We start from the raw sequence: 23413 nt of genomic DNA, 5'->3' as shown, positions 1-23413 counted from the left end.
AATAAACATGTTCTAAATGGATTCGAGTGGCAAGAGAGTAGGTTATAGTTGAGAGCATAGTTTTTAGACCTGACTCGGGTTACGGGTTTCGACCGGATCATCGGGTTAATTTTTTAAATTAAAATGACGTCGTTTTAGTAAAAAAAACAAAAGTCAACTAGTTACAACCGGGTTTTGACCGGGTCTTGCTGGATCAACCGGTCTTCGGATCAATCCACCAGATTTTTTATTTTTTTATTTTTTTCAACTTAACCCGGTTCAAGTTCCGGATCGACCCGCTGGGCCGGGTTTCAAACCTATAGCGGAGAGAAACGATTTTTAAATAACTATAGTAAATTAGGTAATAAGGTGGTAATTAATTTGAACTGCTGCGTGAGAAAATAAAAAATAAAAATACAGAAAAAGTGGGAAGTACGTGTGAGAGATATTTTCTAACCCGAAGGCCAAATGCCAATTCAAATATTTGCGGAGAACAAAAAGAAAACAAAACGAGATAGGCGATCTGTCTCTCTTTGCAATAACAAAGAGAAAGGGAAAAACCCCAAGAAACTTGGGCAGCAAGCGGCCTTTGCTCTCTCTTCCCTTCTTCATGGACAGGGAAGAGTCGTGAATTTCAATCTACGATACGACACCACCACATGTTATCACTCCTTCTAATATCATGTCGTTTCGTTTCTTCTCCTTTTATTTCTGCACGAAATAATCTTTATCGACTCTTCCCTGATCCTTCTCTTCTCTCTTAATACCATCACCTGATTTTTCTTTTTAGGGTTTCTCCCAGTTTATTGTTTTCTCTCTCTCTATCTCTCAGCTCCTTCGTTATCAAGGTAATTTTTTCTAGCTTCATTTCCTCTCTTAATACCATCACCTGATGTTGACACCATTTTTCAGCTACCAAAACGGTGTCGTTTTGGTCTCTATTAAAAATCATAGTTGGGGTTCACTTGCTTTGATTGTGCAGCCATCTAAAAAGCTGGGTGGAAATTTGCTTCTTATTTTTTTTTAAATTATTATTGTTTATTTTTGTAATCTAGAAGTTTGTCTTGTCTAGAAATGATTTTTTATTGTTAATGTACTGCATTGAATAATTGTATCTAAAGCTTGAATTTTGTGATTCTATAATCAATCTAATTTAAACTTGTTTCATTTCCACTAATTTTCCCTTATTTACTTGACAAATCATGTGTTTTTCTATTTAGCTATTTAGCTTCTAGAATTTTATTTGGGGTTAATTTATTAACTAATCTCTGATTTCAAGTTTCTGGCTTTGATTTTTGATTTGGTGTTGTAGAAGGATGCCATCTTTTCCTGCAATAGCTTTGGATAGGTTGTTAGAACCTGGAGCTTCAAAATTTGTCGACAAGTCAGTTCCTAGTTCGGACGACAACTATCCAGTTCTGAAACCGAAGCCTCCTCCACCAAAATCGAAGCCACCTTTACCCAAATCAAACCTAGAGAGGAGGAATAGTGCGTCGGTGGTAGAGAGGAAAGGTAATCGTCCTCAAATATCGCCTTCGCTGTATGCGACTCCCGAATCGACCCCACTTCCTGATTCGCCATCTTCATTTCCTCCTTCGCCTTATATAATTAATCATAAGCGACGTGGGCCACGCCTTTTGAAGAGCTTTTCAGAGGATGATGTAGCTTCTAGGAAGAAGGAATTGGAGAAAGATGAGGTGAATGGGAATGTGGATAATGGAAAAAATGAGCTTGTTGATTCAAGTTATGGCCATTCAGTTACTTTTTTCATCCCTGGTTCTGTTGAAGGTGAGCTTTTGAATGTTGTCAATGGGAGTCCTAGCAAAGAGGATGTTGTAAATGGGAGTCCTAGTAACGAGGATGTTGTAAATGGTGTCCATCATGATACTATCAACGCGGCGCATGTTAATGGAAAGATTGATGGGGAAATAGCGAGTGGTACTATGCAACATGGGACTAGTAATACAAGGATGGACTTTACCTTGGAAAAGGATGTGTTGAAGCCAACTGAGCAGAATGGGGAACGAGATGGAGACGTTGATGATTTCTTTGATCCACAGGACTCAATGAGTTATACTAGTAACACCGATGTTGAGGACACCACTGCAGCTGAGTGTTCTATGAAGCTTACTGCAGCTATACCAGTGGGAGAGTTTTATGATGCTTGGGAAGGTACTTGGGTGTTCATGTCTTACTCTATTCTTTCTGTCTGTTTTACTTTGGTAGATCATCTGGTTATTGGAAAAGTTATAGCGCGTTTCCGTCCTTTTGTTATTTTCATGCATCATACTGTTTGGCATCTTGCGTTTAATCTGCCATATTTAAGTAGTATCTCATAGCATGCTGCAGCTATGGTGCTGGGGGAGCCATTGCTCTTCTTACCTCTTCTATACTTTTTGTTGTGTCTTTTCTTTTGCTATATGCATGCTTTGTATTGTTTGTCGTCTCCTCTTTACTCTGGCATATTATTATTATTGAAGAACACATATTTTGGTTCTGCCTTTTTTTTTGGCTGTTTACTCTTATGGATACAGTATAAGCGGCTGTTTAAAATGAGGAATTCAAGCGTTATCATTTCCCAAAACTATCTCTGTATTCTTTTAGCAAAATTAGTAGTGTAACAAATTTGTGTACTAGTCATAACAGAATGCAGAAGCTCACTTTTGTTTATTACTATTGCTAGAACTATCTTCTGAGAGTGGGCCACATCCTTCTCCTTCTCCTCATCTCAGTGGAGCTGAATTGCGTGAAATGAGATTGAGTTTGTTGATGGAGATAGAGAAGCGGAAGCAAGCAGAGGAGGCTTTGACTAATATGCAAAACCAGTGGCAGAGAATCAGGCAAGAATTAGCTCTGGTAGGGTTATCCCTCCCTGCTTTTCCTGTTGATGTGCCAGAGAATGACCAGCCATCAGATTCTAATCCTGCAGAGGAGATTTGCCAGCAAATCTATCTTGCTCGGTTTGTATCAGAATCTATAGGAAGGGGCATTGCAAAAGCTGAGGCGGAGATAGAGTTGGAAGCTCAGGTTGAAGAAAAGAACTTTGAAATTGCTCGATTGTGTGATCGACTTCATTATTATGAGGCTGTGAATCGAGAAATGTCTCATAGGAACCAAGAAGTCATAGGTGAGATTTTTGTTAAATGTTTTAAGGTTTCTTTTGTCAGCTTTCTCATTTATTTTTAACTGGGGGTGGTCGTGGAATCAAGAAAAACTATAGCTACATTTCTAATTTCCTTAGTGTGTTCCTTCAAGCCAGTGTTCTAAAACCATGTGAGTTATTGGACCCAAAGAAAAGAAAGCTAAGATATTAGGTGTACTTCTAGAAGGATGGAACTGGTTTGGTGGTAATTGGCTTATAGCTGCTAGGGATTGATGAAACTGGTTATGAAATTCCTGCTCAATTTGTTGATCTAGTCAACTAGAAAGCTTGAAACATTGTTGTCAACATTTAAGCAGTTCATAAATTGCTGTCCTAGATTGACTGGCTAGTGGTTGCACCATTATCTGTATGTACTGTTGATCGGACTCAGTGACCTAACCAGTTTTCTGTAGTACAATTTGGTTGGCAAGTTTGGTTTGTTTTGAAAACATCGTTCCTTACTTTCCTTCTAAATGTGCAGAGAGGAGCTTTTGAACAAGAGCGAATTAAGGAAATTGATTGAGATTTCCTGTTTTAAGCATGCTCATCTCATAGCTTATTAAGGTGTACTGGCTTTAATTGGCGCCCCATTGTATGTATTGCTAGATTATTGGTCTTGTAATATATGGCTTCTTATTTTGTAGAAATGGCACGGCGTAATAGGCAGGCAAGGAAAAGGAGGCGGAAGTGGATTTGGGGCTCAATTGCTGCTGCAATTACACTGGGCACAACAGCCTTGGCATGGTCGTATCTCCCAGCAATGAGAGGATCTTCTTCTGCCAGTGATTCTCATGCGCCAGAGCATGATGATACAGCTAATTGATGAGCATCTGATCAATTAATAGACTCTGATGTCATGTCACAGGAGAATTAAAAGGTTTTATATGCCATCTTGTGAATATCAACCTCTTGCTTTTGTCCCTAGCAATTTTCCTGCCTGCTTAGATTGCAGGGTTACCATCATAATAATTCATTACTGCCTTACTGGTGATCTGGGAGGTGATTAATTTTGGTTTGGGTCATTGATCATCTGGAATCATATTTCTAGCCTTTTTGTGCTTTCAAGGCCTTGCTGATACCTGCACGAACACCATCAGGTCCATCTTAACATTTTCAAAAGAGAGCTTTCTATCCGGGGAGGGCCAATAGTCTCATTGATTTTAGTTTGTTCTGTATTTAAGTTGTATCCCTTGCAAGTCTCCGCAGCTATGAAACTAAGGTCAAGGGAATTGATATGTTGAAACATGGTGATCCTTGCCAGAAGGGTCTCAACCTAGGAGGAATTATTTTGGATGCTAATCTATACATTAATGTTACTAGCCCGGGGTGAGTTTCGATGTTCATTTGCATTATGCATCAATGTACGAAACTGGTTATAGAAAGGTATTTGTTGTTACGGCCTTACAGCTTGTTGCTATCGAGCTATTGACCAAACAAAACATGGATTCATAGATTGTGAAATGAAATTGACACATGGTGATCCTGTCAATGTGTGGGGAGTACTGGTATATGTTGGATCACGTAGTTATTAAAGAAGGTTGTCGCTTTAAAGATTCAAAACTTGTGTAAAACCACAATTAGTTGAGATCCTAGTAAAATAGATTGTAGAAACTGTCAAATTTCATCTTACTAGCGATTTTACTGTTTCGGAATTTTGTGTTATTAGGGCATTTGGGCTAGTTTGGACTTATATGTTGATATAATTTTTTTTTTCTTTTAGAGTTTTCCTGCAATCCGAACATGGTTCAAAGCTATAACATGCATAATTTGATCTGACTTTAGTGTTTTGAAAGGCCCTAATCTGATTTCTGTTTGATGAAACTTTACTTACTATAGAATGACTAGATATGCTTGCCTGCATAGAAAGACATTTCTTTCTAGTTTAGTGTGGCCTAGCCTTGCTCAGCAGGAGGTCAATTTTAGTTCATAAAACTAAAGCTGAAGGGCTAAATCTTGTTTGACCCAAAACTATGGTTAATTTTGGGTAATTTAGCCCATTGTTTACACAGCAAGAACATTCAAACAAACAAACAAACAAATAAATAAAATTCATCATAGGGTGTCATGGGGCAAGTTGAGGAGAGAGGAGGAAGGAAGAGATTAACTCTCTAGTTAATGTCCCATTTTTGGGCAGAGTTGATTAACTCTCTAGTTTATGTCCCAATATTAGAGCCCAAACAAGATCCGACAAAGAAAATTCCAAAGCTTTATGGTTGTATACAGTTTTTTTGTCATCTAAACTATTATTAAGAAACAACAATTAAACAAGGGGAGCATGCCTTCTTAATTCCTGCTAACTGCCTAGGCCTAACCACCTGAAGCAGCAGATTATCATGAACCGTGTGAAGGGTGGTAGCAAAACATGGCGGAGAACAAAAAAGCTCTCAAGCAGGAGGAGGATAACGATGGTGCTTGGGAGAGCGAGAGCTTGAAGGAGTAGAGTAGAGTGAGTTGGGCTTGTTTTATTACCATTTCAACGATCACTTTTACGAGTTGGAAGGAAATAAAATAATATAAATGTTATACAAAATTTAAGTTCAGTATTTTTAATGAATATCTATTATTATTAAAAATCATTTTAAGCGTGGAGAGGATCCCCTTTCTTTAGAGGGAACTCGGTCCAAAAACATCCTTAACAATGAATGCATATAAAAGATAGGCAATCAACGATGTAACTGGACCTGATCAAGCCTGTCTTGGCAATACCTTCCATGAAAATAAAGTCTTAAGAATCAAAATACAGACACTGAGAAGTTGCTCTCGTATAATAATACTACTGTGTTTGACTTGATTACTCTCCTGGACGAAAACACTCATCTCTAAGAGAGGAGCCATTTCCACAGAACCTTACTGTGATTACACTCAAAACACAACAGCTTGTACTTTGGCACAAAACGTTTTCACACATGAAAGGCACGATCCTTTTAGTTTCCTATTCGCTTGCCTCCATTTCCACCCCGCCAATGAACCCTCCTAGCCCTAGCGGCTCTTGCCCTCTTCCACCTCTCCACGTTTCTCATCCTCAAAAAAATCTTTCGAATTTGATAAAGCTTGTGTGCCTGTTGAGCTATCACATTTGCAGTTGAGGAAGGTTGCCCCAACATTATCTCATAACCATCGTGGAAATTGTCCATTCCTTCAGTTAAAAGTTGCCAAAACAGGCCTCCAGCAGCAGCACCTCCTCTTTTAGCCGATGAGTATATCTTGTAGTACACGGTATTGAACAATAGGTCTCTCTGGTATGTGCTGAAACCAGGGTATTTCCAAGATTTTCCAAATTCTGCAATAAGAATTGGTTTTCGAAGACTGTTTTGTGCATCTTGTATGTGGGTATCCAGCCAATTGTTCAAGAAAGAAAGCTGGTTTTGATCATTAGAGCTGGATAACCTGCTCAAGCATAAAAAACGTGTAAGATAAAAAAACGATTCGGTGTGGCTAATTAAGGTGTGGTTATTTAATTAGCCATTTTGGTGCGGCTACTGAGTTTTTAACCAGTATTGGCTCCACAAGGACTCAATGTAAAGGTCATAGATCTCTTTCGTAACGCTATATGATTCTCTTGAGTATAGCAAACGCTTAAGTTCTTATTAGGTTGTAGTTACCATTGATCAGGATATGCATGGACTGTTGCAAAATCAATTTCAGGTATGCGGTTATTTGCTATGAAGTCTGTTCCTATCTTCAAACCAAGATTGAGACTGTTCCTCTGTGGTGTTGAAGGTCCGTAAAATCCTTCTAACCCAGCTTCCAGCAAGTGATTTCTGTCAATTGACTTCACAAAGGAAGCCATTTCTGCTATCCAAGCCTATATCAACAAGCACAGACACCAACAGTAAACATGGATTTTGTGCAATTGTATACCATTCTAAATGAGATCAGTGAATTCATTAAGGCTTACCTTAAATGCTCTGGCAACTCTAGAATTCATTAAGGCTTACCCTTACTAGGGTGGGGCTAAAAGTAAAAGGTCATTTACTGGTGATACCTAAACCTTTTTTTGCCGAACGTTCACTACTCAAGGCGGACCAAGAAAATTGAGGTGCAAATAGAAACGCAATCAATGAAACTTGGTGGGGGCATGCTAAGGATCCATCAAGGCCAGTTGGAAGTAAACCAGAGCTAGAATGCCCTAGTTACTATAATAATGAAGCGTACAACTACAAGGTAAGGCTCTAGGTTTACTGGTAGCGAAGAAAAAAAGAAAAGGCAACAAGAAGTGGGGAGGTCATTGAACCTGAATAGTCCTTCCAGAAGGATCTGATGTGCATCTAGGCTCATTCATAAGCTCCCATGCCATGATTGTTGGATCATCTTTGAAACGAATTCCAGTAAAGCTATTGTATCTATAAAGAACAGTCTGCAAAACAAAATGTAATCTAAGATAAGTTAATAACTGACTTTATACTCACGTCTCATAAACAGAAGAGGTCCAGAAATGCTTCTTCATGACCAAGTTAATTAATTCTTTGTGGAAACACCATTCAAACTTTAAGAACATATCAGACAAAAACACAGGGCAAGTTTCTGATTCTTCAATCTATTATACAAATTTGAAGAAATTCATGCCACGAACGCCGACGAGGGAAAAAAGAGGAATCCATATGCATGCAGATACTATACACGATCAACATAAAAACAGATCGCATCTGAAATCTGAAAAGAAAAGTAAGTTTAGGGAGAAAGGACTCTGACCTTTATATGGTTCTTGTAGTAACCCTTGACAACGGGGTGCCTGAAGAAATCATCGTCAGATGACAGATACTGCCCTCGACTTCTTGCCCAGTTTACGTACTGCTTCTTCCCTCCAAAGCTATCATAGTTGTTAGCAAAGCTCAGAATGAGCTTGATCCCATAACTTCTAGCCTCGGCTACAACAAAATCCAGCCCCTTTACAAATTGTAAAAGGAAAAACAGATAAAAATCGAGATAATTAAGCAAGATTGCGACTTTTGAAGATTTATAAGAGCAAGCATAGCTAAAAAGAATTTAACTTTCAAGAGACCTTAAACATTTGTTCATTGTACGATCCAGGGGAGTACTGTAGAGGTCTGTAACCACCATCACTAAAAGCCCAAGTTCTGGCCACAGTGAGACCATGGCTAGCTGCTTCACGAAATGCAGCTGAAACTTTTGGTCTCTGAGATGGATCAGAAGCTGTGTACATCAACCAGTAAGCATTGAAGCCATTTGCATAGTAAGGGCTACCATTCAACAAGAAATGCACTCCTCTAGTTCTAATGAAACCATCTCCTGCTTCAACATGGAAATGAAAACATCCTTGATGGATCAAGACGACTAGTAAAAGAGCCAAAGCCAAATAAGTCATCTGAAATTTTAAGGGTTTGCCGTTTAAAAGTTCAGAGAAGTTTTGTCTTTAAAAACTGCAAGACCATCAAAAGACGACAAGCAACTGTCGATAGAGAAACAGACAGGTTGTTTTTTTTTTTTTTTTTTTTTTCAGCAATGTAAAACAGAATAAATAAGATGCAAATCAAGTAAATTCTGAATTTGTCTTAAAAATCAATATATTTTTTAAATTGTATATTAGATTGAGCTAAAATTTTATAAAAATATAAAAAAATATATTATTATAAAATTTCAGGTCAAATAAAGTTTAAGAACATATTATTTTAAATAATTAAAATTATTAAATGAATCTTACTAAATCTACCTCCGTGTACCAGCAAATTGAATTGAAAACTAAATATATTAAGTATTTCAATTATATATAATAGAATCAGTAATATATACAACAAGGAAAGACATATTTGAAATTAATCCTGAATTCTACAAAAAAAAAAAATATATGAAAATTGAAGACTAAGAATTTTAACATGATAATTTTGTTTATATTATATTATATTATTTATTTATTTAATATTGAAGTGGGGTTTCACTACGAAGAACGAGAAAGAAAAACATGAAAAAGAAAAGGAGATCATCCTTAAAGCGTGTAAAGTGGAAAGAAATGGTGCAACGGTATACAATGAATGACCATTTCTGTCCTACAACTAAATTGTTAATTTCATAACACCATCATAAATTTAAGCTACATCAATTCTAGTCTATCACAGCCACTTGATGCATTGCTTTCAAAAAAAAAGTCCCAAATTTCATACTAGTTTAAATTCCTCCTTCCATTTTTTCTTTCCTTTAAAAATTATTCGGTGTTTTTTTTTTTTATTAACGTAGATGTCCGGCCAGTTTGCGCACACGTCGACTAATTCCACGACCCTAAAGTTAACGACTATATAAATCTCCAGCGATCATCATATTAGCAACCATAAAGCTCGAAACTGAGACGGTATTTGGTGTCTTTTTTTAAGTGTCGCTGGTTACTCCTTTAATCCCCATTTTATTGCATCTCTTAGGTAGTCAGTCACCTGTTTGCTTTTATTATGGGATGGTTTGCACCCAACAAAGCTGGTCCATGGTCGTGCATATTTGGTACAGTTACCAATACCAACTACTAGATAAATGTTTTCCATCTCCTAAAACTAAAAGCTGGCGATACAATTAATAGCCATTAAGCAGCAAAAAAGATCGCACCAGACCAGTACCCTTTCGCCAGGATTTTCTCTGGGGTTTATCTTTGCCTGAAGAGCATGGCAGGCCTATCATTTACCTTCTACCATGCCCAACAAAGACAGAAACTCGTGTGTAACTTTATGGAGTAGCTTCTGCAAGTCCTTTTTCAGAAATCTGGTGCTTTTAACGTCTCCATCTTGCCCATGTGAGTTGTAGGATCGCTTGCCCATGTACATGGTCCTACTATTTTGTTTTCATTTTAGCCTTTAAAGGGTCATCACTCATTAAATGCCACAGTGATTTGCATGTGCCGATGCTCTCCTTCCTATTTACTTGTTCTCTCCTTCACACTCTTCCATGTTTGTGGCTCCCATCAAGATATCAAACTCTGTCAATGATCTAAGTTCAAGAATATGGATCGTCATGATGAGACAGACCCATCGGACCAAATCTCAGGCGAGAGAAAGTTGCAGCATAAAATAAAGAGAGAGCGCACCAGATGACAATTGAAGGGCAATCACTATATTGTTTATCAAATGACATCGTTCTATTTTTGTGGTGTAATTTTGTCAGTTGGGAACCGACAGATTAATTTGGATCTGAAGAGATTTGAGAGATCTTACGTCTTACCTATCTGAAGACATTGTAGCATGGGATGTCTGACGATTTTAGGATTTACCAACAGTATAAAAAGCATCTAGAAGGACACATGAGTTCTTATTTCTTAAGCACTTGGTGGCATATTTTCTAAGAGTTTTTTTTTTTTTTTTTTTTTGAAGAAAATTCAAATATTTTTATTTTTTTTCTTTGTTTTAATTTTTTAAGTGTTTTTAGACTGTTTTGATATGCTAATATCAAAAATAAAATTTTAAAAATAAAAAAAATATTTCTAAATATTTCTAAGCGAAAAACATTTTTTTAAAATTCTTTTACCACAATATTAAACGGGTCAGAGAGCAAAAACCGACACCCTTGTAATATAGATCAGGCTAGCAGTATGCTTCGCTGCGCTCTTATGCCGCGATCTAAGAAAATTATTTTTATCAAGTTTTATTGTAATTAAAATGAATATTTTTAATAATTTAAATTATTTAAATTAATAAGAAAAACATATTTTTTTAATCAAAATTTTATTTTCTTATCAATGTAATTTTTTGTCATGATGACATTTTTTTTAAGTAGCATGTTTTTTTTATAAAAAAAACCTAATACAATTAAAATTAACATTAGCAAGAAATTAAATGATTTAAATAATAACAAAAAAATATATTTTCTAATCCAAAACCCTCCTTTATTTTTTTTTCTAGCGAAAACATAACTTTTTTTTATTAGAAAAATAATTTTTTAAATAAAAACTTTTCATATGAAAAGAAAATTTTATTAAAAAAAATAATGCCACGATGCTAAAGTATAAGAGAATAAAAAATAATTAATTTAAGAAAATAATATAAAATTTAACATAAAAAATATTAAAAAAATTTATTTTTACATTTTTTTATTAGGTTAATATAAATAATTTTAAAAATTATACCATAAAAGATGCAACCTTATTTTTAAAAAATAAAGCATAATTGGATATTTTTTAAACCTCTTCATAATAATACCAATTAACAAAACATTTTATTATAAAAACAAATAAAAAATCAAGAAAAGGTGAAAGGTAGAGCACGCGGTCTTGGAATACAGGCCTGCGCGCATGCCTGCCTAGGCATAGAAGACAAGGCTTAAGCGCCTTTTAAAAAAAAGAAAAAAAAAAAAGAGAGTAGGCATACGACATTCGTTGGCCTGTTTATTTCAAGCAGGTGGACGACGTATCATTGCTATGTTATTTACTAGAGGTAATTGAAAAATCAAAATTCAATATATTTGGATTCTAAAAACTTAATATTTTATTTGTTTTCACTTAAAAATCATAATAGAGAGTTCAAAAATCCCTAAACACCCTTCAATATACCTCAAATTCAAAATCAAAATGAAAAAAATACCTTTCTTGGCTTATATCTTTTTGTTTTTAATCATTAAAGATATAAATCACCTCCATTATGTTTTTTATTTATTTATTAAAATTAAATCTATAGATACCAAAATTAAAGTTATTGGTGGTAAAAATCCAGTCACGGACTTTCTCCCTTTTTGATGATCTTTTCTCTTATTTCTCAACTTTTAAAGATTGAAACATGATAAAATTAAAATTTTGGATCAAAACATAACAACTTTAAAAGAATAGAGATGAAAGAAAAAAATTTAAAAAATTGAGACATGAAATGAAACTTTTATCTACCTTTTGTGGACAAGGTTTTCCTCTATTTCTTTATCTTTTAATTTGTTTCTTAAGAAATTAAAACTTTATTTTGTAAAATTCATCATTAATTTAACTTTGAAAAATTTAAAATACATTAGGTCGAGAGAACACTGATCAAAACATATTTAAGCACATGAAACCATGAAAACATAACTTTAAAAGATAAAATTAAAATGAAATAAAGTTTAATGACCATATTGAAAACTTTACAAACTATAGGGACCAAAAAGAAATTAAACATTGGCCATAAACAAATACGTTTTTTTAAGTGTGTGCACACTGAATTATGAACAAAGGATTAATAACAAAGAAAATAAAAATTAATTTTGTGAATTTAAAAAAAGTAAAAACAGATTTCCTTATAAAAAGAATTATTAAAACTGATATTTTTTTTTAAATAATTAAAATAATAATATATTAAATTGATTCGACGCTATCACTCCGGTTTATACTGTGATATGGCTTACACCGGCATGTTTTCAACATTTGCGGCCGTGCTATTTTTTTTTTTTTGGCATGAACAACGTTGAGGCCTTCCCAAGAGCACTGATCGTATAAATCTCTTTAGATGCTCTCAACTCCTGATTTGAATCCAATCCAGCAACATTATCATCAATGAATCATAATTCTTACATTTACTCTCCATAGGGAAAGAGATAAATTGGTAAGAAAGGCCTTTCTACCTTAAACTGAGCCGCCACCCAATATGATCTCGATCTATGACTTCAATTCCAAATATTGAGATGGAGCATGGGGGATTTTGTTCCGAAAAAGCATGGATTCTTCTCTCCTGGTCAAATGTCATTTTGGATGATCAATGTAATGCTCCTGCCCTAACGTTCGCAATCTTTTCACTTGTAATTTCGAGCAGCGTCAATTACTAAACATCATTGAATGTCCAACAAGGAGGAGGATAAAGCTACTAGAGAAGGAAAGAGATTGGTATTGGTTTCATGTTCTTTCAAGGCTGGTCAAGAGCCTGTCACTGGCACTGGCACGGCTACTTCCCTTCCCTAGACGGAGACATGCTACTCTCAGCCAGGCCACATGTTTGAAGATTATGTACAGTCTCTGGCTTGCACAGATGAAAGAGACCTCACGGTCCCGTCTCCGAAACCAATTAAAGCCTCACCCCCAAAAACTCCGATTGAATATCATATAGATATGCTAGAAATCTACTCAGAATTAAAGGACCCAGACATTGCAGGTCATTTAACGCATGCGCGTTAGATGTTTCATAAAATGCTTCGTTTAACGCATGGATCCCTTTACCCATAGCTGAGTTTTTACAGCAATGATATTATAGAATCAGGAAGTCAGCACCAGCAGCTGATGCATCATGCAGCAGAAGAGCTAGCAGCAGAAGCAGTCTCAAAAGACTATGATTTCCACACGTGATTGTTAGTTAGGAAAGTAGTTATCAGTTAGTTTTGTTGGTTAGATAGGTAGTTAGTTGAAATGAAAGTGTATAAATAAAGAGTTGTGATAAACGTGGAATACAAGAAATAACGTATTGCATACAGTTTCTCTCTTTTCTTTCGTTCTAAATTCTTCTGAAACTTCATTATTGATCACTTGTTAAGGACATTCCTTAACAGTTGATATCAAATCCTCGTTCTTGACCAACCAGTACATCCTTTCATTATTCAATAATAAACAATGACGGAAAATAACAAGTTAAGGGCATTGGAAGAACATCCTGAATACTATCGTGACTAGTAAAGAAGACGAAAGGGATAATTCCAATTCTAATGGAATCAGTCCTTCCACAAAGAAGCCACAATCATGGGGAGATATATGGGCATCGATCAAGAGAGAGGAGTCTACAATGTGGCCTTAACAAGAGTAGAACCACCCATTTCTTGTGGTCAAAATTCAAAGGGGTGAATGAAATGTAGAAAATTCATCAAGATGCACTTTACACTTGTGCATCAATAGGTGAAGATTGCTTCTTTTCACCTTAAAAAAAGCTGAGTTTTGGTTTGAGGGGTTCTTGTTAGGGGATAATGACCTAATCAATTGGAGAGAGTTCTTTAAGGCACTTGGTGTATGAGGTTTGGATGTGGCAGAGGAGTTCAATAAACTAGAACAAGAGAAGGGAGTGGAGAAATATGTTGAAAGATTTGAGGAGTTCAAATCATTAATGAATACTTTTAATCCTTATTTACCATAATCGTTGAAAATCCTTAAGCCTACCATTTTAATGCAAGCTTTTGATCAAGTAAAATGACAAGAGAAATCCATTTTTTTAATGGATAGAAGAAAAAGAATTGCTCTTGGGATCAATCCCTCATTTAAGACCAACAGGTAATTCACTTTATAAACCTCTCAATCAACTTAGAAGTGATGTGCAATAAAGTCCAAAACTATTTTCAGAAACTCTTGGTTAACAAAGAAGAACAATTGCACAATGTTTTAAGTGTGGAGAAAAATTTGACTTGGACATAAATGTAGCATAAAGGAATTCATATGGTAGAAAGAAAAAAAGAACAGCAAAGAAGATATTTAGATATCGAAGAAGGTGATGGACATGATGTTATTCTAGAATAAGATAAAATTTATGAACATGAGATGTCATTTAAAGCTCTAACAGACAATTATGCATAAAATACCATTGGAATTAGAGGAAGTTGTCTAGGGAAATATTTTATTATCTTAATTGATAACGGTCTAATAAAATTGTGTGAGGAGAATGTGATTAAAGAAACCAAGGTTGTTTTTTATGAAGATTATTTTTTTAGCAATAATAATAGCTAATCACAATGTCATGACATGTGATACTTATAGACTAAAAATTCAAATGGTTCATGCAATGGTACGAGTTCCAAGCTAATTTGAGGTTGTTAAAGCTTGGGATATGCAATTATATATTCACCAATCTTGTTTGATTTTATTAAGATGAAACTATTTTTAAAAAAGATGAGAGTATGATTGAATTAAAAAGAATTATAGAAGAAGCTAGTTTGCAAATGGTTTCAACCATGAAGGTGCATAAGAGTCTAAAGGAGATATATTATGGCTTCCTTGATTAATTCTTCTCTTTAGAAACTCATGAAGGATTCAAATCAAAATATATAAATTACACATGTGAAGGCTTTACTAGATGAAAATCAAACAATGTTTCAAAGATCAAGGCACTCCACCTACAAAACAAATAGACATAGAATTCCTCTCACTCTAAGGGCTAAACTAATCCACATAAGGTTTTATAGGAGTTCATCATGTATATGAAGGAAATTGAAAAAAATGATGAAACAAACGCTACATAATGGTATTATTCAACCCAACTATAGGCCCTTTACTTCCCTAGTTTTGTTGGTGAAGAAAAAAGGAAATACTTTGGAGATTTTATGTTGATTATAAGGAGCTTAATAATCTAATTATCAAGAACAAGTTATCTATTTCTTTCGTTAATAAATGAACTACATGGCTCCTAATTTTTTTTCAATACTGGGTTAATTTTTTCAACCAAGTCAAATCATTAACCCTCTAATCTTAAATCAATCAAATTTTAAAGAATTAAATTAAAAAAATTAATTAAATAGCCAGAAAAAAAAACCAAAAACATTTTTTTTTGCAACCCTTTTGCTTTCAAATTTGGTGGATGAAAGTTCCTTCACTAAAGAATCTATTTCAGGTCACGATATTCTACTTTGCTCTGAAAGAATTGCTTGCAAATCGTGTAATCATATTCAAATATTTTTTTAAAAAATTCATCAGTCATCGTTGAACCAATAACCAATAACATACACAAGAAAAGCTAGGCAGAATACAGCAGCTCCCATAACAACAACCATACGAACCCAGAGAGAGGAAATAAATGCTTTCTGCACAAATGCATCCCAAGACCAGAACCACAAAATGGAGAAAATGGACCCAACAGCAGCACCGACCACAGCTTGGTTGATTGTATGAAGTCCTTGTGAGACACGTAACCATGTCTTCAAAACGGTTGGTGAGATACAAACATGCGAATCATAGTTATTAAATCCGATAGAAATTTGTCTGGTAAAATAATGGGGTCATGAATTAAAAGAGTTGAGTTGACCTAGATAACCCGGAACAGGTCACCCAGGGGAGCTGAAAGATAATGTTTAAGAAATAGTGAATCTGTGAAGCAAAACTTTCATTAATTCTAAGGACTTTAACACTCAAACAAAAAAGATTTAACTTTATTTTAAGATGCAGATTTTACATCCATTAACCATGATCCATGTTCTCATTCATAAAGCAATTGAAAACTCTTAACTTCAAAAAACAACACCATAGCTACTTTAGCAATGAAAATCTCATAGAATCAGTGCTTCATAACCGATTACAAAAGAGCAATATTCAATACATTATCTGAGTTTCGTGAGGAGGCAAATGGCGAGGGCATAGGACCACAATTACGAGGGAAGAAAAGAAAAAAGCAGCAGCAGATTGGGAACGGAAGGGAAGAGGGGATGTGGTATTTTGCGTGGTGGCGGCGGCTTTTTTGGGAAGTCGGATTTTTCTCTCTAAATCAAATTAGTGTCGCTTACTTGTGAAAAACAATAGTAGGGTGTCACCGGTATAACTGATAACTGGGTCAACCCGGCAGATCACCTACATTTACATTTAACTAGACTGATTGCAATTCTGGTAATTTGCTTTGTAAAACCCGGTTAAAATCCCTAGTCGCCTAGGTCTCAAGTCACTCGGCCGAGCAAGGTTTTTAGAATTAATTTTTATTAAGCTAAGGAGAAAAGTTAACTAAATTTTGAAAAAAAATATTTTTTAGTAGATGGATTTTCATTAAAACATTGTTTTTTGTTTTTACAAAATAATATATATATTTTATATTAGCAACATGTTTTTTAATATAAAAATTAAAGTCATTAAAATAAATATTCATAAAAATCTCAATCATTTGAATTAGAGAGGAAAAATATATCTCTTTAATCAAAACTCTATTTTCTTGTTTATTTATTTCTTTTTTGATATAATGAAAGAGAATCGTTGTTTTTTTTTTAAACGGAAAATTATAATTATCTAAAACACAAGGTTTGATTAAAAAACAGAAAAAACATAATTCAATAATTTTTACACAGTAAAAAAGAAAAAATTAAAAGAATATTTAATTGGAAAAAATCATGTAACAAATTTAAAATAAAAATTTCAAATTTTATTCTTAATTAATATTCACGAACATATTTTCATAGAAATTTTTCATTCTAGATTTATATATAATAATTCATAAAGTAATTATTAATATCATTATAAAAAAATATAATCTTGTTTTAAAACTATGAATAATTGAATAATATTTTAAATATAATTTTAATTGTTTTATTAATAGTGAATTTTATTAAAAAGAAAAAAGAAAAAAAAATTAAAAGGTAATATAAAAAGAAGCAAGTGATGGGCCTAGGAGTATTGGGCCGAGCTTTAGGTCCTTTTGTATTTTAAATGCGAGAACAACATGTCATCAATCTAATATTTTTATTTTTAAATTAAACAAAAGACTTCTTGTTACCTAGTTCAAGTTTAGCCACCACCCTAGGAAAAGTTAGGTTTTAGATTCTTGGATCTATAAAAACTATTTTTCAATTTGTTTTTATTTGACAATATCTAAAAAACATCATAAAAATCTAAATAAACTTATTTTTAACTCCAAAACACCATAAAATCAATTTGAAAACAAAAAATTAGACCAATTCAAAAAAGCTTCCCAAGCATAGATCAACTTTTTCTAGTAAACTACAAGTTTTAAACTACCTCAATTAAACTAGACTCTCTAAGACAAACTCATTAACATTATCATCAACTTTTTTTCATTGACAAAACCATAATAGTTGAATATTTTCTCTCTCTTTGTTTTTATTTTAGATGATATTTCATCTTCTCTCTCAACATAGAAGGACCAAAACACAAATAAAATAAAGTTTAGAACCTTAATATAAAATCCTTAAATAATAGGATCAAATATGTAAAAATTTAAAACTTTAAATAACAAATTGTAGTATTTCACCGTTTAAGAGACTTGTAAAAGTGAATTATAACAAATAAATTGATGCACACATCAAGTGCAAGGATAAGAAATTATGATAACAGTAACGGTTTAAAGTACTTTTTGTTTATAAATATATTAAAATGCAAGTTTTTTTATTTTAAAAAAATTATTTTTGACATCAGCATATCAAAATGATAAGAAAACAATTTTTTTTTATTTTAAGTAAAAAAAAATTCAAAATTTTCCCGAAATAGCAAAAAAAAATGTTTGAGGATAAAAAACACACCATAGAATGAACATATTCTATAAGCTTCACACATTCTTCATAATATCCATAATTTGCAAGCCCCTAGATTTCTACATTGTTGACTGTTTTTATAAACTCGAAAGTGAGCTCAAGTGTTAATAGCATGCTGCATTTGACTATAATACAAGGGGCAAAATGATACTTACAAGATATGTGCCAAATGCTAGCATAAATGCACTGAGGATCAATGTGAATTCATTTACTCCTAGCCATTCCCCAACTGCAACAGCACACAGAACAAGCACTCTGTAGGAATTTACCAAGAAGAAGCTCACACAAGCATTTATTAAAAGACCAAAACTTGTACACATGCAAAGAACATTTGTAACAGCAAGCAGCCATTTTCATGGTAGGAAGAGAAAATATGCAGATTATAGAAACTTTCATGGTTCATTTGCAAAAACCTAAGCATGATACTGCATCCCTCATCAGTTGATGGAGCTATCATGAACCTTCTTTACTTAGATTTTGCAAATGCTGACATAAAATAGACTGATAAATAGCTAACAAGTCAAATAAAGAGGGACGTTACCTGACAGAATAGCGAACACCAAAGTGAAGAAGATGGACTGTCCATGTGAAGATGGCATCCCAGGGTCAGACCTCAATGTGGAATCGGGTCTCTCTTGGTTGAATGTTCTCTTAAGGATTACAGAGAGGATTGAATTCACAACTAACCCCAAAGCAGCCCACATGGCTTTTGCATCATGCCTCCCAAGAATGACAGCACCAAAAAAAGTAACTACAAGCCATTTGCTCTGTTCCAACAACAATAGTACGCCTAAACCATGCGCGTTTATTTCATCTAAATGCCGAAATTGAAATTCTGAAAGAAGTAAATTGCAGAATGTGGAAGCACCAAAACAAATTGAAGGGCAAGGGTGCTCAAATATATCAAAGATATGAAGCCAACATAAATCTGCTATAAAGCAGCTATAGAGGATTCCTAGTGCTAAATGCTATCCTGCAAAGAAGAGTTTAATGTCATAATTGCCAAAGGCATTCTCAATGCAAGTGCTTCACTAGGGAATTAGTTTTATCTCTCAATTGCAGCATCAATTCACTCCACAATGTCAGTTGTTTTGGGCGCAAGTCTCACTTTCAAACAGAAAAAATAAAAGGAAAGAAAAAGGAATGCAACTTGTGTTCACTTTCAGAAGTTTTCACCAATGTAAAAAGAAATATAGATAGTAAGTGAAATTAAAAAACAAGTATATTGGTCTTTGATTGGAATAGGGACATATGAAATGCAGTAAAAAGCTATGGAGTGGAAACCGGATCCGAGATACTATTTATATATTTATATGATCATAGAAAATAGAGGGTAATCTAAATCATTGAGAGATTGAGTTTTAACTTATATTTTGCTTTAATTTATTTGAATTTTTAGTTGAAATTTATTAATTAGATATTACTTATTATGCTTGAATTAATTATTGTTGGGTATTTTATTTAATGGATTATAAGCTTAATTATTTATTCTAGTAAGGATTTTAGTAATTGTATCTTATTTTTCTAAAAATTAGCTTGTTATTGATGAATTGAATAAAAATTACAATGTTGCAGACTTTTCTAACCCCCACTCTTCTCTTCTTCACTTCTATTTTTTTTATTCGACTTGTTCTTCTTACTTCTTAGCTTCTTCTTTTCTGTCTTTTTTTTTTCTTTGAAATCTCTTTAATTCTGTATCAACTTTGGTATTAGAGTTTGAATTTTTTTTTTTATTATTCTCATAATTAAACAATCCATAGGCTTATTCAAATCCTGAAATTCAAAAACCATTCATAAACCGTAGATCTTGTGGGAAACTTTCACCAATAATGATAAAGAATGTAGCAGTACAAACAAATAATTCATCTTTCTGTTTTACGTTCCAGATCTGAAAAACAAATACTCTTACACAGCCTCAGCGCCACTTCATCACACTACCATGTCATCATAATGCCATATCAGCATTGACACGTCAACTAGCACATCCTCAACAACACTATGTTACCACCACATCAGCATTCTTTGTCACGTCAGCAACAATAACTTTTAGCATATTCCCACCAAACAATCTAGTGAACAATAGAGCTTATCTAAAATGGTGTAACAATATAATTTTATTTGATTAATCATTTACATTTAAGGTCTAACATTGCATGCTTAAAGTTAACTACTTCTTCTTAGTTTCTTTTTTCTCTTTTATGTAGCTTCAAATCTCTTTGGTCCCGCGTTACTAAATTTGAAGACTTTCAGAACACATTAAATCATAGTGATTATTAAAAAGACTCATAAAATCATGAAGGAAAAAAAAAAACAACTCAGATTACGAAGATTAAAATCTCTTGAAAGAGGTAACAAACGAACAGAGAAAAACACAAACCAGGCAATTGAGAGTGGCTTCCAGTCCACCAGCCAAGAGCACACTTTGAAACTTATTAGGCCCATGAATAACATCTCCTTGCTGAAAAGATCCTGTACTTTCTTCACTGTTACCACCATAACTAGCTCTAAAAACAGATATTCTGACCAATTCAGTCATGGTCTTTGACAGAGCTTTATTCTTTAATCCAAAAAAATCAGATTTCGAAGCTGGAAACCGGAGGAACGAAATGGGTTTTGCTTGATTAAGCATAGAAGGGCCACGAAGCAAGGATTTGGAAGTGGGTTTGGGGAGAGTAGTAGTTGTTGGCGTCATTTTTTGTGAGAAGCAATGGCAGCCAAAGTTTGGTAGGAAGTATAATGGAGAGGAGCATTTCTTGGAGATTTTATTACAAGTGGGAAATAATTATCTATGATGGTGGAAGGTATAAATGGGGTACCTTGAAAGGATTGGTAAGCCATGGTAGAGCCTGGACTTCCATTTGTTTTTTTATTGACGATGACGACTTCTACTACCTGCTCACATGGAGGAACCTTGTGCTAATTTGATTGTGTCATCTCTGGACTCTGTCATTGCATAGGGTCCCATTTTTTTTTCCTTTTTATATTTAAATTATGAGAGTATCATCCCAGCAATTTTCCTACACCCAGTTTCATGATAGTTAATACTTCCTCGCACTGTTATTAAACCCGGTCAGGCCCGGCGGGTCGACCCGGGACCCGGTCGACCCGGTGGCTGGACCGGTCCGGGTTTAATAAAAAACCGGCTGTGGCAATAGCTCGGTCAAACCCGGGCGACCCGGCCGGTCGACCCGGAACCCGGGTGACCCGGGCGAACCCGGACAAGACCCAGTTTTTTTTTTTTTTTCAAATGTGGGATTTGAAACCCATTAGTATATATACTCTATGTTCCCATGAAAAAAAACCATGTTTTTTCAATGTGGGATAAAAAACTTTTGGTTTAAATACTTCAACTTAAAAGGATAACATAGTATCTTTTCATTGTGGGATTTGAAGCCCTTTCATATATATACACTACGTTCCCATGAAAAAAACCATATTTTTTCAATGTGGGATAAAAAACCTTTTGGTTTAAATACTTCAACTTAAAAGGATAATATAGTATCTTTTCAATGTGGGATTTGAGGCCCTTTCATATATATAAACTATGTTCCCATGAAAAAAACCATGTTTTTTCAATGTGGGATTTGAAACCCATTAGTATATATACTCTATGTTCCCAAGAAAAAAATCATGTTTTTTCAATGTGGGATAAAAAACCTTTTGGTTTAAATACTTCAACTTAAAAGGATAATATATTATCTTTTCAATGTGGGATTTGAAACCCTTTCATATATATACTCTATGTTTCCATGAAAAAAATTATGTTTTTTCAATGTGGGATAAAAAACTTTTTAAAATATTCTTTTAAACTTCATAATATGTATAATCTATATTTACATGGATTTTTTCATATGAAATATTAAAACTTTAATTTTTTTTTAATTTTTCCGGGTTAATCCGGGTTGACCCGGGTTGACCTATGAAACCCGGGACCTGGCCCCTTGGCCGGGTCAACCCCCGGGCCGGGTTTAATAACTATTCTTCCTCGGTCCTAAATTCTAAATTAGTTTCTGACCCGAGATGCCACGGATTTTCTTAAAATAATTTTTTATTTAAAAGAATTCAAGGAAAATGTATTTTTTTTAATTAAAATCTTTTTTTTTTCTGTTTATACATCTCTTTTACAAAACATTTTTTTTATTAACAACTTTGGTTTTTCAATAAAAAGTAAAAATAAATATTTACAATAATCTCAATAATTTAGATTTAGAAGGAAAAGTATATTTTTAAGACAAAATCCCATTTTCCTTATTCACTTATTTTTTTTTATTTCGACAAAAATCTTTTTTTATTAGGAATATTGTTTTTAGATAAAAACTTATCATAATCTATAATCTAAAAGGAAAGTTTTAAATAAAAAACAAAAATACATCTTCATAATTTTTATACAAAATAAAAAATAAAAGAAATAATTAATTCATGAAAATATAAACAATTAACTATAACAAAATATATTGTATTGTCATTAAATATACATGTGCAATTTTCATTTATTTTTTGTTTTTCATATCATATTCATATATAATTATTCATAAAATTATTACTAATATAACTATTAAAAATCTCTAATCTTACTTAAAAATAATGATATCATCATATGCTTTTTAAAATACCAATGTAACTTTTTATAAAAGAATTTTATTTTAGGATATTAAAATAAAAAGAAGTGTCAGCAAAGCCAAGCCCATATGCACTTGGCCTTTAAAAACAAAAAGATAGTCATGATTGGGGTAGTAGGCCAAACTGTGCGCTTGGGCCTAGCCACACTTGGGCTTGGTAGGCTATACTTGCGTGTCTAGTTTTTTTTTTAAAGTACAAAGATACAAAATAAATTTTAAGGTTTTAATTATAAAGCAAATTTAGAGATCTGTATTTTTATTTTGTTGAACATTGAGTTTAAGGGTAGATTGATATTTTTACTTTTTTTTTTTTTTTTGCATAGTGTAATGATTCAAGTACCATCAAAAGCAAAATTCAAATAACTTTTGTGTAGGGGCTTTTTTGAATTTTTCATTTCAAAAACACATTAAAATATATACATTACCCTTCAATGCAAAAATCTTATAGTTGTTGTCCGGGGGGTTCTTTTTTTTTTTTTCTTTTTTTCTTGGATTTTTAGTTATTATCAAATTGGGTAAGGTCAATTTGATCTTTCAATAAATGCAAAAAAAAAAAAAAAAAACAAAAATG

The 23413-nt window shown here is 33.5% G+C and overlaps 3 protein-coding genes across 8 annotated transcripts; 1 reads left to right on the top strand and 2 right to left on the bottom strand.

Moving 5' to 3' along the window:
- Positions 1–458: 458 nt before the first annotated feature.
- On the top strand, positions 459–4610 carry LOC18099257 (uncharacterized). Of its 3 annotated transcripts, none has more exons than XM_024601866.2 (4): positions 459–827; positions 1292–2151; positions 2663–3106; positions 3603–4610. In XM_024601866.2, the coding sequence occupies exons 2-4, from the start codon at positions 1296–1298 to the stop codon at positions 3614–3616; spliced, it is 1314 nt and encodes a 437-aa protein (XP_024457634.2). In that variant the 5' UTR covers positions 459–827; positions 1292–1295; the 3' UTR covers positions 3617–4610. The 3 variants fall into 3 exon arrangements, with proteins under 3 accessions (XP_024457634.2, XP_006383174.3, XP_006383173.3); XM_006383112.3 differs by having other exon boundaries at positions 461–827; positions 1295–2151; positions 3766–4610; XM_006383111.3 differs by having other exon boundaries at positions 462–827; positions 3766–4610.
- A 1176-nt stretch (positions 4611–5786) lies between these two features.
- Positions 5787–8551, bottom strand: LOC18099255 (mannan endo-1,4-beta-mannosidase 7). The gene is made up of 5 exons (XM_006383108.3): positions 8124–8551; positions 7814–8008; positions 7356–7478; positions 6724–6926; positions 5787–6508 (listed from the first exon to the last, which is right to left on the bottom strand). The coding sequence occupies exons 1-5, from the start codon at positions 8445–8447 to the stop codon at positions 6046–6048; spliced, it is 1308 nt and encodes a 435-aa protein (XP_006383170.1). The 5' UTR covers positions 8448–8551; the 3' UTR covers positions 5787–6045.
- Positions 8552–15618: 7067 nt separating this feature from the next.
- On the bottom strand, positions 15619–21159 carry LOC18099254 (lipid phosphate phosphatase epsilon 1, chloroplastic). Of its 4 annotated transcripts, none has more exons than XM_006383107.3 (4): positions 20601–21159; positions 18765–18990; positions 18379–18452; positions 15619–15892 (listed from the first exon to the last, which is right to left on the bottom strand). In XM_006383107.3, exons 1-4 carry the CDS (start codon positions 20913–20915, stop codon positions 15668–15670), a joined length of 840 nt encoding a protein of 279 aa, XP_006383169.2. In that variant the 5' UTR covers positions 20916–21159; the 3' UTR covers positions 15619–15667. The 4 variants fall into 4 exon arrangements, with proteins under 4 accessions (XP_006383169.2, XP_024456987.2, XP_024456988.2 ...); XM_024601219.2 differs by having other exon boundaries at positions 15750–16061; XM_024601220.2 differs by having other exon boundaries at positions 15750–16031.
- Between the last annotated feature and the right edge of the window lie 2254 nt (positions 21160–23413).

Source organism: Populus trichocarpa, chromosome 5, assembly GCF_000002775.5.
Source record: "Populus trichocarpa isolate Nisqually-1 chromosome 5, P.trichocarpa_v4.1, whole genome shotgun sequence".
Lineage (NCBI taxonomy): Eukaryota > Viridiplantae > Streptophyta > Magnoliopsida > Malpighiales > Salicaceae > Populus > Populus trichocarpa.
The sequence above is the reverse complement of the archived record's forward strand: the minus strand, read 5'-3'. Positions and strand labels throughout refer to the sequence as shown.